The sequence below is a fragment of the Eptesicus fuscus genome, chromosome 9, assembly GCF_027574615.1.
Source record: "Eptesicus fuscus isolate TK198812 chromosome 9, DD_ASM_mEF_20220401, whole genome shotgun sequence".
Lineage (NCBI taxonomy): Eukaryota > Metazoa > Chordata > Mammalia > Chiroptera > Vespertilionidae > Eptesicus > Eptesicus fuscus.
The window spans coordinates 77,885,658-77,901,764 of NC_072481.1; the positions used below are offsets into that span (position 1 = coordinate 77,885,658).

Consider the following 16,107-nt stretch of genomic DNA (forward strand, 5'->3'; position numbering starts at 1 on the left):
TCTTTTTCAATCAGGAGGGAGATACAAGCTCCCAACTGCTCTGAACTACAGTTCCGGGTGAGACTCTGGGGACCCAGACTCATACGGAGAGAAACTGGACTGTCTGGCATCAGGCCGGAACGTGAGGGCGGCTTTCTCTCAGAGGTGCTTGCAGTGATCATTGTTCCTGCATGGTGCCGTGGGACACAGAGACCCAGGGGCCTCTTCAGGGCAGGGCTGACAGGCAGCCATTGCTGTTTGCTCTGCCCTGGTGATTCCCTGAGACCCCGCCCCACCCAAGCTGTATGCAAATGCTTTTGCATATGAATGGCCTGGCCCTTTGCAATCTAAAACCTAACAAACTGCAGCTGGGTCAGAGAGCCCCAAAGCTTCCAAAAGAAGGCCCAAGGCTCCACAGCAGCTTGCATTGCTTCACAGCTGGGCCTCATCTAGGCACCTCCAAACCCCAAACAAAGAGGAGGAATCCGCAGATCTCTCTGTAGCTCCTGCTGGGTGGCCTCAGGCAGTGGCTGACGTTGCACCTCCTTGGAGATCCAAGAGCTAGTGTACCCAGTGGTCAGAGTGAAACCATCCAGATTACAACTCGTCACATCCATAAGAGACACACTCAGGGGGCAGACTCAGTGAGCACCAAAGCCCCACTGAAGCAAGTCCTGCCCCATAAGGGTGTCTCCAGCACAGAAGTTCTCCCAATGTAGACACAACTGGTCCTCACAGCCAATTAGCCTGGAGGTCAATTCCTCCCAGTGATACCAACAGCAATCAAGGCTCAACTACAACAAGACTGTGCACACAGCCCACAAAGGGGTGCACCAAGAGTGTCCACCTCAGGTAACTGGGGAGGCTGAGCCACTGGGCCATATAGGACACCTAGCACACAAAGCCACTCTATCAACACAAGGAAGCAGCCAAAATGCAGAGACAAAGAAACAGGTCACAAATGAAAGAAATAGAGAAAAGCAAACTACTGGATATAGAGTTTAAAATCACGGTTATAAGGTTACTCAAAAATCTTCTAGAAACCTCCGAGAAATATAGTGAGATCCTCGAGGATATGAAAAAGGACCAACTAGAAATTAAGCATACACTGACTGAAATAAAGAATAATATACAGAGATCCAACAGCAGACTAGAGGATCGCAAGAATCAAGTCAAAGATTTGAAATACAAAGAAGCAAAAAACACCTAACCGGAAAAGCAAAAAGAAAAAGGAACCCAAAAATATGAAGATTGTGTAAGGAGCCTCTGGGACAACATCTGAATTATAGGGGTGCCAGAAGAAGAGAGAGAGCAAGATATTGAAAACCAATTTGAAGAAATAATGACAGAAAACTTCCCCTACCTGGTGAAAGAAATAGACCTACAAGTCCAGGAAGCACAGAGAATTCCAAACAAGAGGAATCCAAAGAGGACCACACCAAGACACATCGTAATTAAAATGCCAAGAGCAAAAGACAAAGAGAGAATATTACAAGCAGCAAGAGAAAAACAGTTAGTTACCTACAAGGGAGTACCCATACAACTGTCAGCTGATTTCTCAACAGAAACTATGCAGGCCATAAGGGAGTGGCAAGAAATATTCAAATTGATGAATAGCAAGAACCTACAACCAAGATTACTCTACCCAGCAAAGCTATCATTTAGAATTGAAGGGCAGATAAAGAGCTTCACAGATAAGAAAAAGCTAAAGGAGTTCATCACTGCCAAACCAGTATTATATGAAATGCTGAAAGGTATTCTTTAAGAAAAGGAAGAAGAAGAAAAAGGTAAAGATAAAAATTATGAACAACAAAGTGACAACAAATACACATCTATCAACAAGTGAATCTAAAAAGCAAGTGAATAAATAATCTGATGAACAGAATAAACTGGTGAATATAATAGAATCAGGGACATAGAAAGGGAGTGGACTGACAATTCTCAGGGGGAAGGGGTTGTGGGGAGTGCGGGAAGAGACTGGACCAAAATCGTACACCTATGGAGGAGGACAGTGGCGGGGGGTAAGGGCAGGGGGTGGGGTGGGAACTGGGTGGAGGGGAGCTATGGGGGGAAAAAAAGAGGAACAACTGTAATAATCTGAACAATAAAGATTTATTTTTTTAAAAAGTGAATGTACTAGTATATAGCTCAGTTTAAGTGATTCTCCAAATTAACTTCCATATAGAAACAATGTGTATAAGTAACACAAATGTGCTAATTTATAGCTTACATATATATTACAAAAACTCAACAGTAACCACAGCAGGACTTAGAACTTAGGCCAACAAAGGAGTTTTTTCAGGGAAGAGTATTTTATCATTGACATTTGTTTAGAATTGTCATCCCACGGTGATATTAAAAAGCAGGCCAACACTTACTGCTTTTGTTTTCATTGGGTTCACCCATGACAGGCCACTTGGGTCATGGCCAGGAAGAAAGGCATTTTAAGTCAATTCTTGAATAAAATAGGAAATATAGGCTCACTGAATGGAGAGTAAAAAATTATAACAGGTAGAAGAACATATATTTAAACTATCCCACCCTCTCAAGAATACCAAAGTACTTGAGAAGAATCTATACTTCAACTGCAATCTATGTAACAGATGTGGCCATTACATAAAAATTTTATATATAAGAATGGCTCAAACATAGATATTTTTTCATATTTCAAGATGCAACTGTCAGTGTTATTTTTGACTGCCACCATACATGGAATAACTTATTCCGATTTTCTTAAAAAAAGGGAGACTGAAGGACACAAAAGTAAACCTGTGCCTCAAGAGAGGCTACAAATAAAGAGATACCCCGATTGACAGGTTAAAATCTCAAACAGTCTCACCAGGAAAGCCATGACACCTGAGCACAATTCCTAAACTTGTATCTAAGTCTGTATTCCCTACTGTCACCTTGGCAATCTTGCCTTCATTCCAGTAGGCTGAACCACATGGCTGTTCATATCCCAAAGAACAGCCAATCCGCGTGTAAAACCTCGGGAAACCTGACATCTGTTGGCAGCTGAATCACACCACATGGTTCATCTGCATTAACAACTGCAGTCCTGAGCGGCCTCAAATGAGATGTGCAGCCTGGTGCTAAGCCAAGATTGGGGCCCTGGAATAAAAAAAACACAAGGCTATACAATGAGACACCTCACAGACTTAGCTAGCAGTCCTGTGAGCCCCAAATATTCTGCATGGCCACCTGTGTTCTATACAGGTATTTGATTTAATTAAATCCGTTCTATTTAAAACCCAAGCAATAGTTACCTCTGTACCTGTACTAGACAGAGGGGGGTTGGGGACTGGGAGGAGGGAAGTAAGTATGAATGAAACAACGCCTGTTTCAAAAGGCTCTCAGTCCAAAAGGGAGCCCGCAGGGTCCCTGAGCTAAAGGTGACAACAGAATAGAAGCCCTGGTACAAAGAAGAAAGAGTGTCTGGAGGACCAGGGAAGGTAATAAAGAGGTAGGTTTAAAGGACAAACAGGAGTTCACCAGGCACGAGGCAGGAAAATTGCCCGCAGTTGCATCAGTACTTGTGAATGGCATGTCAATTTACCTTGTACATGAGTACCTCTAATACTGAAGACAAGACCCATCATTCTTATTTCAACTAGACCAGTGGTCGGCAAACTCATTAGTCAACAGAGCCCAATACCAACAGTACGATTGAAATTTCTTTTGAGAGCCAAATTTTTTAACCTCAAACTTCTTCTAACGCCACTTCTTCAAAATAGACTCGCCCAGGCCGTGGTATTTTGCGGAAGAGCCACACTCAAGGGGCCAAAGAGCCGCCTGTGGCTCGCGAACCGCAGTTTGCCGACCACGGAACTAGACAGACACAAAGAAATTTGTAATATCTACTTCTCTTGGTACACGCATGACAAAATATTTGTGAATCAATACATTTATGAATAAACAACTCATTTACAGAGGACTTACCTTGTGCTAGGTATCACAATAGGTATGTTAGTCCCACAACATCCCCTAAACATTATGTATATTATTATCTTTACAGATGAAAACCCCTCAGTTAGATCAAGGTCACCTAGTCAATGGCTGAGCCAGATTTTGAACCAGGTTTATCTAATACCAATGGTTCTCGTCTTCATCGCCACGCCCGAGTTCCTCTTTTATACATCATATACGTATCTAAACCAATTCCTTGTTCTCTGTTCTTTAAGAATCTCCAGGTTGGCAAAGTCCTGTTCTCCTTTTGCTCTCCTATGGAACTGGCAGTTTCCCTCTCACAATTGCTTCAGCTGAAGCCCCTCCTTTCAGCACTAACCAGATCATACATCAGATGTTGCACTTGTATGGGGAAGTGGAAGAGAGTTGAGTTTGCAGGACGTGGAGCTTTTTTAGCCTGGGGAGTCCCTACTTCCAAAGCCCCCCATTTTCTGAGTAGCAGAAGGAATAGAAACTGCAGCTGAAATGACTCAAGAAGGAACTTGAGATAATTGAATACCTCTGTGTGCTTCATTCCACTTGAAATTTTCCCAATGCACATACAGTATGAAAACACTGCAGAACTAGATGGACCCAGTGAGCTAAACCCAAAGAAAATGTCTTTCCAAAGCTCAGAGGGCATGCAAATATTACCACTTTTTTAGTGCTTGTATTTTTTTTTTAACGAAAGGGGACAGGGGAGGGGAAAGAGTCCACCCAAAAACAAAGACCCACTGAAATGCTAAGGTCAGAAGGAGAATCCCACCCTTGCAACTCTTCCTCTGAGCTGATTAAGACTCACCCCTGGTTTCCCAGCCCTAATTGTCTTCCACTACATCTGACCCTTGAACAACACGGGTTTGAACTGTGCAGGTCCACTTACACATGGATTTTTTTCAATAAATATTTTCTCTTTCTTATGATTTTCCTAATAACATTTTCTTTTCTCTAGCTTATTTGTTGTAAAAAATACAGTACATAATGCAAAATATGTGTTAATCGACTGTTTATGTTATGGTAAGGCTTAACTGTAGGCTATTAGCATTTAAGTTTTGGGGGAGTCAAAAGTTAGATGTGAATTTTTGACTGTGTGGGAGGTCAGAGCTCCTAACCCCCATGTTGTTCGAGGGTTAACTGTACTTACAAAAGAAAATAGTACATGGTGGTCCACTTCATTTCCCCATCATCTGAAACAGCTCCTAAACAACTAACTCTAGGACCTTTGCATGTGGCACAATTTTCTTGCTTTTTAAGGAAATTAAATCAAATTGTGGTTGGAAAAAGAACTAGCTAAGCATTCTTTTAAAAGTTCAGAACAGCCTAAATTACGGGCTTGGACACACAAGAAAAAGAAAGTTTTGTTTTGTTTTAATCCGATTTTAAACTGAATTAGTTGAGGCTGCTGAAAAGATGAACTATATAATTACAGCCATCTACGCAGATAATACAGCCACAGTAAAGGAACAATCAGACTCAAGGACAGAGACCAAAAACCTTCTTTCCTATCTTCTCCACTGAAGTCATTTTTCTTTTCGGTAACAGAAAGAAGAAACATAAATATTATATTGCATATTTAATGTGCAAAAACCTCCTAACATTAAATAACTTTAAAATATTTCTTATAAAATATAAATTGTCACTTCTTATCAAATAAATGTATCCTTTTATGGAGGAGGAGGAGGAAGTATTCCTTAGCAGTGGTTCTCAACCTTTCTAATGCCGCGCCCTTTAATACAGTTCCTCATGTTGTGGTGACCCCCAACCATAAAATTATCTTCGTTGCTACTTCATGACTGTAATTTTGCTACTGTTATGAATTGTAATGTAAATATCTGTGTTTTCTGATGGTCTTAGGCTCTACAGCAGTGGTTCTCAACCTCTGATGGTCTTAGGCGACCCTGCTAGCGGTTCTCAACCTGTGGGTCACGAGCCTAAGACCATCAGAAAACACAGGTATTTACATTACGATCCATAACAGTAGCAAAATTACAGTTATGAAGTAGCAACGAAAGTAATTTTATGGTTGGGGGTCACCACAACATGAGGAACTGTATTAAAGGGTCGCGGCATTAGAAAGGTTGAGAACCACTTCCTTAAAGGGTTACTAAATAAATGTATTTACATTTAACATAGGTTTCACATGCATAAACAGTCAGGCGCCATTTAACGACAGGGATGTAACCTGAGAAATGCATTGTTAAGTGTTTTCGTTGTGTGAATATCAGAGAGTGCATTTACACAGATGGTATAGCCTACCACACACCTCAACTGTATGGTGCAGCCTCTTGTCCTAGGCTACAAGACTGTACAGCATGTTACGGTACAAAACAACATGAGGTTAAATCAAGCACAAGAGAAAATAATGCATTCAAGAGACTCGGGAAAGATGTATGCGGCAGCTGCTGCTAACGTAACACAACATACTGTTTTACAGCAAACTTTTTTTATAAGTAGAAAGAGTACACTGTAAAATAGTGATAAAAATATAGTATAGTAAATACATAAACCAGTAGCAGTCATTATCATGATCAAGTAGTATGTACTGTACCTAATTGTATGTGCTATACTTTTATACAACTGGCAGCACATGGGTTTGTTTACAACAGCATCACCACAAACACGTGAGGAATGCAACGCACACCATGTTACCATGGCTCTGACATCAGTAGGCAATGGGAATTCTTCAGCTACACTATAATCCTACGGAACCGCTGGAGGAGATGCAGCCCACCATTGACTGAAGCATCGTTATGCAGCACATGACTACTAAATCAATAACACTTGTAATACACGTAACAGGAAGGGATTGATACTGCCTTAACAATCATTCCTATTGAAACGTCCTGAATATTAAAATAAGTTTTAAGCAATGACAGCTTGTTATTAAACATTTTTAAAAAGCCATGTTTAATCGGATTACTATTCCCATTTAATCTTTAGGACTGAAGAGAATCTCAAAATGTACTGACTATTGGGGAAGGGATACAAAAATCAAATTTCCACAGGACAAAAGAGTCCTTTTACTATGTCATACCAGCAGATATTTGGCATAACTGAGCAAGTGCTAGAAACAAGAAAGCCACGCTGCCATGCGTTTGAACATTAACTTAGAAATGTCTCTCCAATGTTCACCCCTAACATCAAGATAATATCAGTATCAAAACGCAATGAGAACATACATTTTTTTAAGTGATTTGTTTAAATGTTTTCATTGAAACTGAAACACAAAAAGCAATGCCAGCAACTGCAGTACACAGTGAATATCACTTTAAGGAACAAATGTCTAACTTGTTTAACCAGGAACCAGATTTCAGAGATAGTGAGAGAAAGCCAGATCCAGCGATGCATGTTTAAGCACTTAAGGAGGGTGATTAAAGCAACAAGATTAAATTGGTATGTTAAGTCCGGCCGGTGTGGCTCAGTGGTTGAGCGTCTACCTATGAACCAGGAGGTCATGGTTTGATTCCCGGTCAGGGCACATGCCCGGGTTGTGGGCTCAATCCCCAGTAGGGGGCATGTAGGAGGCAGCCAATCAATGTTCTCTCTCATCATTGATGATCTCTCTCTCCCTCTCCCTTCCTCTCTGAAATTAATTAAAATATATATATACTAGTAGCCTGTTTGCACGAAGATTCGTGCAATAGACCTTCATTCACCTGGCTTCCTGTACCAGTTTTCTACCGGCGCCTGGGACCCAGGCCTTGGCTGTGGCCACCGCCTCTGCCTTCTTTCAGGGTCGGGGCTTGGCCCCGGGCGGTGGCCTTGGGCTCGGCCACACCCAACATCCCTGCTAAGGATCGAAGGAGCCGACCCCCAGTGGTTTCCTGTGATCCGTGCAGGCTCCCCTCTGGTGCCCAAGGCCGGGAAAGCCTCCGCCCGAGGCTTTCCCGGCCTTGGGCTCTGCCACACCCCAACGTCCCTGCAATTAAAATATATATTTGTCTATTATAAGGTAATATATTTTAAAAAATAACACATTTAATATGAAAATGCAACATGAAGGACATGTTAAAGACTTGACAATAAATTTTAACTTGGTCCTCACACACATTAGGTGTAAGACCAGGGTGTTTATAACAGCAGCAATCTGCCGTTCAAATACTAAGCAGGCAGCATTGTTCCCGGTGGCTTAAAAAATGAGAAAGAGCTTAAGCAAGGAATTTGCAAGTGCAAAAAAAAAAATGTGGTAAGGAGCTAGAAAATGAGACATGGAAAAATTGAAAGTACTGAAGGTAATTCACTTACCAGGAAATGATATAAAAATAATCAACTCATTCAATGAAAACATAATGCAGAATTAGGTCAGCAACACTGAAAACATAATACAGAATTAGGTCAACAACACAGACCTAGAAACCTCCTTCCTGTCTCCGGACTCCGCACGTACTTCATTGGGTCACTGCTGCCTACCTTTCCACCGACCAAGCCAGTGTTCAGCTACGAAAGAACAACTCTGAGTTGAAAGGAGGCCCGTCCTCCTCCGAGTGTCAACGTGCGTAAGCCCACGTGGAAGCCTTTACAGAGTCATGGCCACGAGATCTGAGAGCTGGAAGTGGACGTGTGAGCACAGCTGAAAAGAACATAAACTGTCTCCACAAAGAACTTCTGTCTCCTACTGCTTGACCCAGAGTCAGCGCTGGAAACTTCTTCGTGGCTCCATCACCAGAAAGTCGGGAAAGGGAGGAGGGGAGGAGGCTGCAAAATACAGCCCTCCCCATTCCCTTTCAAGACTCCAGGTGGGCTGGGGCCCTTAGATGTTTGAAATGACGGCTTCTGGGTGGGCACGGAGGTGTCCCACCGGGTCCCTGCTAAGACTGGCAAGAGCAAGACCGGCTCCCCTGCCCTTCTCCTCTGGATTCCAGGTTCCTCTCTCTCCCTCCTTCTCCCCAGGAGCCCGGAGCTCAGATGATACCCGAACAAGCTGCCATGCATATGCTCCAAAGCCTGCACCTCACGCTACTCGGCACTCCAACCCCAGAATTCCCACTTGCTTAGTTCACCTGGGAGTGCTGGAGAATGATCTGATGACACGGAGTCACATTAAAATGTGAATAATCGACAGGCCTTCTTCCCACCTCAACTCCGCCCTCTCCCTCGCTGTCAAATCAAGTCAATCTCCCAGGCCCTGTATTTTAGGTAATATGGAGAAGGAATCTGGGGATAGGTTGGGGGTGAGAAGTTTGTTTTTCTGTTGCCCCATCAATCACAACACTTGGAAAATGACAAGGCAGCAGCCAGGTGGCAACTCGGAGCTTCTTCGAGGGCAGAAGAACTACACCCCTGCCCTGCTTCCTCCCACCACCAGGCACGGAGGGCCAGCCCAGACCACCTCATGCCATCTCCTCTCCAGTCTTGTACTTTAACAAAGAAATGGAAATCTAACACATGCTATGACCTAGATCAGTGGTCGGCAAACTCATTAGTCAACAGAGCCAAATATCAACAGTACAACAATTGAAATTTCTTTTGAGAGCCAAATTTTTTTAACTTAAACTTCTTCTAACGCCACTTCTTCAAAATAGACTCGCCCAGGCCATGGTATTTTGTGGAAGAGCCACACTCAAGGGGCCAAAGAGCCGCATGTAGCTCTCGAGCCACAGTTTGCCGACCACGGACTTAGATGAACCCTGATGAGCGACATAGATGAGCACATTATGCTAAATGAAAGAAGCCAGCTACAATAGGACAGATACTGTATGATTCCACTTATAGCAGTACCTAGTACAGGCAAATTCGCTGAGAAAGAAACTAAAATAGAGGTTACCAGGGGCTGGGGGAAGGGGACTGGGGAGTTTCTATTTGAAATGAGGAAAAAGTTCTAGAAAACAGGCATACCTCAGAGATATTGCAGGTTTGGTTCCATACCACCGCAATAAAACAAGTCATAATTCTTTTTGCTGGTGGATGGTCTTGCCTTCAATTTGTAAAAACTGCAGCATCTGTGATGCACAATAAAGAGAAATGCAATAAAACAAGGCGTGCCTGTAGATGGTGGTGATGGTTGCACGACGTTGCGAGTGTACTAATGCCACTGAATTGTACACTTAAAAACGGTCAGCTTTATTTTATGTATATTTAGCCACCACAATTTCAAAAGTTACAACAAAACAAATACAAAAGAGAAAAATTAGCAAAGGGAGACAAGCTCACACACAGCTCCCCCACCTCCCACCTCACCCATCCCTCCCTGACACCAGCTTTAGTCCTGGCACTTCAGTGTCTGTCTGTCTTCTCTGGTTAGGGTCCCACCCAAGGAGGTCCGGCTCCCAGAGCAGACAGACAGAGAGGCTCGACTGTTCCTGGTTTGCTGTTCCTGGTTTGCATTTTACCTATTCTCTCAGGAAGTGGACCCCATTCCTGTTCCCCTTGCTCTCCTATGCTATCCCTGCGCCAGACTCCCAAGGGTTGGTTAGTGGGTGGCCTTGAATCCATATTCATTATTTTCAGGTAAACCTCGATGTGACCCAGGTCAATCCATTCCTGCTTTCAGTAGACTCCACCGGACCCTTGGGAGCTGGATGGATGCATCAAATTATTGAGCGAGCCACTAGGAAAAAATATGGAGTTTTCCCTCTCCCCTTCTTTACCATGTGCTTAGTATCTTTGTAACACAAATAGTTATTCATTCATTAGATATGATTCACTAATTATTATGCCATGCCGCTGTGTTGTACAGCATAGTGGTTAAGAGCATATGACTGAAGACAGACTTCTATGCACTAGTGTGTGACCCTGGGCAGTCTTCTCAACTCCCAGGGCCTCAGTTTCCTCATCCATAAAGTGGAGATAAAACTCATCCCTCTCTCATAGGATTCTGATGTCCATTAAATGTGTTACACCTAAAAGGTCTAGGAAAAAACACCTAACATGTACTGAGCATTCAAAGTGTTGTTCCTCTGGTTATTGGAGTCGGTCTAATACCCTCAGTCTGACGTGTGACATTGTGTGTTCCCAATGTTTGACACTCGTGACCCCACAAGACAATGACTTTACTTTTTCCTTTATAATTCTCTCTATGGTTTTTTCACCACTTGTACTTCAGAGGCCCAAATGCCAGCCAGCCAGCCATCTGGCACATGCTAATCCAACCACAGTTCTCCACCTCATTAGAATTCTCAAGAAAAATACTCTTTTTTTAAAACTGTAGGATCCAAACCTGTAAGCAGAGGGGAAGAGAGATGAGGGGCAACATTGGAAACTCTGGTCTAGCTATTCCTATCTCCATCCCCTAGACTTCCCAATTATGTGAATTCACAAATTCCTTTTTTTTTTTTTTTTTGCATAGGCTATTTCAGTCACTTGCAACTAAGAGAGTCTTGACTGATAATCTTGAAAATGATGTCACTGAAAACAATAGTGGAAATATTAATACCCATTCGATCTCTCTCTTCCCCCAGTGTTTTTTCTGACATATTTTTTTTAAATCTTCCCCTGAGGATATTTTCATTGATTTGAGAGAGGAAGAGGGAGAGGGAGGGAAGGAGGGAGGGAAGGAGGAAGGGAGGAAAGGAGGGAGGGAGGGACAGACAATGATGTGAGAAAGAAACACCTATCAGTCTATCAGTTGCCTCCTGTATGGGCATCCCACAACCTAACTATGTGCCCTTGACTGGAAGTCATACCCACAACCTTTTTGGCGTACAGGATGACACTCAACCAACTGAGCCACTTGCCCAGGCTGTTTCTGACATGCTTTTAAAGAATAATAAACTTAATTTGTAGCTAAATGACTGAGAAAATCATTGCACGCTGAAGATTCTCTAAGGAACAACAATAACAAAAACAGAATTCACTATCTTGAATTCAAGCCAGCCTGTTCATCAAAGACTCTATGAAGCATTAAAAGAGCCTTCCACACTCATTTCGGCAACTGTAGCACCGGCGCAATGAGGCACTCACTACAGAGTTGATAATAGATGGGTCGACTCTTCCTGACACCGACGTCCTTAGGCTTCTGCTTGTGGTCTCCTTGCAGACTTGCCTACTTGCACCCCCTGCCCAAGTCCCCTGGAGTGAGACCCATCAGGACCCCTGTCTTACACCCTGCATTTTGCTGTAGCCTCTGTGTCCTTTCCTCCCCTACCGCGGCCTGCTGCTCCCAAGACTCAGTTTAGACAGTATGAGTCATGAAGAAATTATCAAGATATGGACATTCCCTTTGGGATCTCCTTAATTTTGATTTTCACTATTAAGTGTGGAGAGACTTCAAGATGTAAAACAAGTTATCATCCAAGAGTTACTAACTGTAATGAATGGACACTTGAAGTATGAACATACAGAGGTACACCTGCAGACACAGATATGCAAATACATGCACACAGGTGCACACAGACCCATAAACACACAAAGACATGCAAAAGATGACTAAAAAAATCTTACAAATTTAGAAACACGCTAAGAATCACTTTTTATGTGTGTATATAAGACAGGAGTCATACAATTCCACCAGCCAAATTATTTTCCTTCCAACAGAGATGCATGTTGCTAACATTTCATTTTTCCATGCAAAGCATACATCATTCAACAATGTGTTTGTTTCATAAGGAAACTCAGTTAACAATGTCAGAGCATTCTTCAGGAGTTAAAAAACTGTGTAGCAACAGTATTAAATCAAACACCAGATCACTGAACATGCTGGCTTCAATTATACGAGGGCAGATGGGGCTTACATCTATCTGGCAAATGTTTTTCTCATTTGTTTTCATAACATCAGAAATAGACTAATTAGACTTCATTTTAAATCTCACATAATTTTTATCTAGTCTCACTTTCTATCTTGTCTGAATCGTAGCCAGAAAGTCAATGAAATATAAACATTTGACCACCATTTTTGCTTCAAGGGAAGTGTGAGGTTGAGCAGCAGTGCCTGTGTGTGTATTTTCTAGTAACTAACAAAAGCTACCTGTTTCTAATGCACAGCGAGCCACTGTAAGGAATTTGGTGGGAACCATCTACCTGTCCTCTTTCCTGATCCAGTCGTCACAGTTTCTCTGGTTTCATAACTGGAGTTGAAGATAATCTCTAGACATGACACCTATATGCAAATATAGATTAAAAACTAATCAAAGTTAAATATAAAGCTCAGGATTGGAGAATTTCAGACTTAAAAAAGACTTGGCAGTCATTTAGTTCAACCCCAACACTTTATTAACAAACATATCCAGAAAGATTATAAGATTTGCCCAAAGTCACAGAGGTGGGAATAGAACCGCAGGCGCTAGCTCAGATGTCAGGTCAAACATTTTCTTCCACTCTTTATACCATTTCCCTAAAGACTAGAGCACTTGCCTTAATAATCTACTCTTACTTGTCAACACTTATGATAAGAACAGTGGGTGCCACATGTATGTAAATGTCACCCCAATAAATTCAATGAAAGAAATAGGATTATCATAACCTTTAGCATGGGGTAGTATGGAAACAAGCAAAACATTTGTATTAAATTTGTTCATGTTCTTAGAATATCAAAATCACCTGATATGAATTTACTATTTACTATTTTATCATCATTTTAAAGGTTTATACACTATTCACTATAGAAATTTAGTAACATAAATTTGGTACTGTTACCTTGTGTAAATTAAAGCAGAATTCTTACAGTCTAAAGCGCCCTCTAGTGTTCCTATGTAAAAACTTCTTTTCAGATAAAGTGTCATCCTTTCTAATTATGGCTAAAGGGTCCTTTTTGCCCTGGGCAGTCCTGGTTTATTTAGGTCTATGCTTGCCATCCTGTTTGGTTTAACATTTGCCTTGGTATTTTCACTTTAATAGAGAAATACCATTAATAGTTGCATTAAAAGAAGCTGGGGTTGGTTGAGTAGTTCTCCACTTTGTATTTCCAAGCTTCCTTCGTAGTCTTGTCCAGTACTGTAAGCACATGAGCAGTGCTATGGACTGAATGTTTGGGTCCCCCCTAAAAGTTACATGTTGAAGCCCTAATTCCCAATATGGTGGTATCTGGAGGTGGGGCTTTGGAGAGGTAATGAGGTTTAGTTGAGGTCATGAGGATGGAGCCCGCACAATGGGATTAGAGCCCTTATAAGAGCAAGAAATCAGAGCTGCTGCTTCCCCCGCCCCCAACCACACACACACACACACACACACACACACACACACGCACTCACACACACATTGAGGAAAGGCCAGGTGTGACATAACAAGAAGATGGCCATCTGCAAATCAGGAAGTGGGCTCTCACAAGACACTGAATCTGCCAGCACCTTGATTTTGACCTTACAAGACTCCAGAGGTATGTTGTTTAAGCCACCCAGCTATGATACTTGGTTATCACAGCATGCACTAAGACAAGCAGCAGAGAGGTCACTCTAAGAGAGGATAACCAGCAATGACCCATTTCTATTTTCCCCAATCCTTTCCAAACACAATGGAACTACTGCTTCCTTTTCAAGAGAGCAGGGCATTTGCTTACAAAAAAAATGCACTCAAGCAGGAGCTGCCAGGGACAGCAAACCCCTCCAGCCTCTGAGAGAATACCCTGATGCCCTGTGCCCTTGGGTTTACCAGTGAGGCACGCCATGCCCATGCTCAGGCCTACAGGAGGTATGGAACTGCAAAGGCACAGCTGGTGGGGTGAGTGGGAAAGGTGGATTAGAATATTCAAGATGTTTTCAGGGGAAAGAGGCCATGAGTGCTGCCTTAGAAGCATCTAGAGACCAATCTAAACACTTTTAACATAATGATTTGGTCATTTCTTGTATGCTGCATATCTACAATAACTAACTATATTATTATTTGGTGAATAATAATAACGTGATGTCTTTTATTTTGCAATAAGCTAAAAAATGGAAGTTCACATTTAGTAAAACATTAAGTGCTGCATTTCCAATTCCCAAGTAAGTTGATGAATGTGAAGTTGCACAAAATGTCAGCATTTGCCAACCCTCAGAGCCATAAGGGACAAAGTGGTATCAATTACCGAGTGAAAACCCCAACACACAGATCTGCTGAAGAAGCATGAGAATGGACAACCAAATGAGTTGCTATTTTGAGAACCCTGGACTTGACGTTTATGATTTATCACATGCCGCTGTAGAGGTGCTTACATAGCATCTACAGCCAGTGATTGCTCTTCTAAATTGACTTGGCCATTTTTTTCCACACAGAAGTTATTAGTTTATTAATCCTTTCACGAAAAAACTGCACAATCACCACATAAAGTCACGGAAGAATTTTTACTCCTCTGTTGTCCCATCTCCAGCTCACTTTTGCCAGCACCAACATTGACCTGTGCAGTCCCCCCCGACTGCCTTCGTTCTGTTCTGCATTTCTTTTGCTGTTTTCTTGAAGTGGTCTTCTTCTCATACAGGCCATGTCTTGCATGTCTGTGTTTGGGTTCATTTTTCTTTGTGTAATCCAAGGAATCATACATCATGCCACAGCCAGTGGTCTTGCCACCACCAAAATGGGTTCTGAATCCAAACACAGAGCTGACAGCAGGTGTGGTCTTACATGTACTGGCTAGTTTTTCCAGAATTTCTGCCTTAGGTGCTATGGCCTTCCCAGGGGGAAGGACACCAATGATCATTTGTTTCCACTGAAGTAGTCTGCTGGTCATGAACTTCCTGGTCTGGGTAGTGACTGTGTTGTTCATGATGAAGGCAGATCTTCAGGCAGCCAGGGCAGAAAACAACTTTGCCGATTTTTTATTTCAGGTTTTAGTGTTCGTGTACAAAAAGTGAAGCAAAAACTATAATGTGTTTTGGTAATGAAAACAGAAATGTAGTCTGTTTAAGCTGAAACACCTGACATCATTGTGAATCTTCCCATAAGTCTGGTTTAAAATATTAACTACAAATACTGTGATCATGCTGTATAAGCTTGGCAGAACATTGTGTATGTTACTAATTTAAGATGTCTAATTTTAAAATTAAAATATGAAGCAGAAATGTAATTGGAGTTGGTTAAAGTGTAAATGTAAGTCATAATTTCACTTTAAAAAGTTGCATTATATACCAATTGAAATAGAAGCTGTATTTGTTAAAATTTACAAATTTTGAATATGTCAAGTATTAAACTACAAAATTTTTGTAATGAAGCTGATGTTGAACTAAAAACAAACAAACACTGCCGAAACCGGTTTGGCTCAGTGGATAGAGCGTCAGCCTGCGAACTGAAAGGTTCCAGGTTCGATTCCGGTCAAGGGCATGTACCTTGGTTGTGGGC

At 42.0% G+C, this 16,107-nt stretch overlaps 2 protein-coding genes across 2 annotated transcripts in view; both read right to left on the minus strand.

Annotated features, from left to right (window-relative positions):
* The window catches only part of RNF144B (ring finger protein 144B), a 128,639-nt gene extending 115,693 nt beyond the window's left edge, over nucleotides 1-12,946 (minus strand). Inside the window, exon 1 of the mRNA XM_054721436.1 lies at nucleotides 12,880-12,946. The gene's annotated coding sequence lies outside the window, so the exon portion shown is untranslated. The remainder of the gene's footprint in view (nucleotides 1-12,879) is intronic.
* Nucleotides 12,947-15,070: 2,124 nt separating this feature from the next.
* Nucleotides 15,071-15,535, minus strand: LOC129150324 (40S ribosomal protein S24-like). Its single transcript, XM_054721330.1, has one exon. It carries the CDS (start codon nucleotides 15,533-15,535, stop codon nucleotides 15,071-15,073), a length of 465 nt encoding a protein of 154 aa, XP_054577305.1.
* Nucleotides 15,536-16,107: the final 572 nt, after the last annotated feature.

Coding starts and splice junctions, on each gene's coding strand:
- LOC129150324 (XM_054721330.1), bottom strand. CDS start 15,535: ATGAACAACACAGTCACTACCCAGACCAGGAAGTTCATGACCAGCAGA.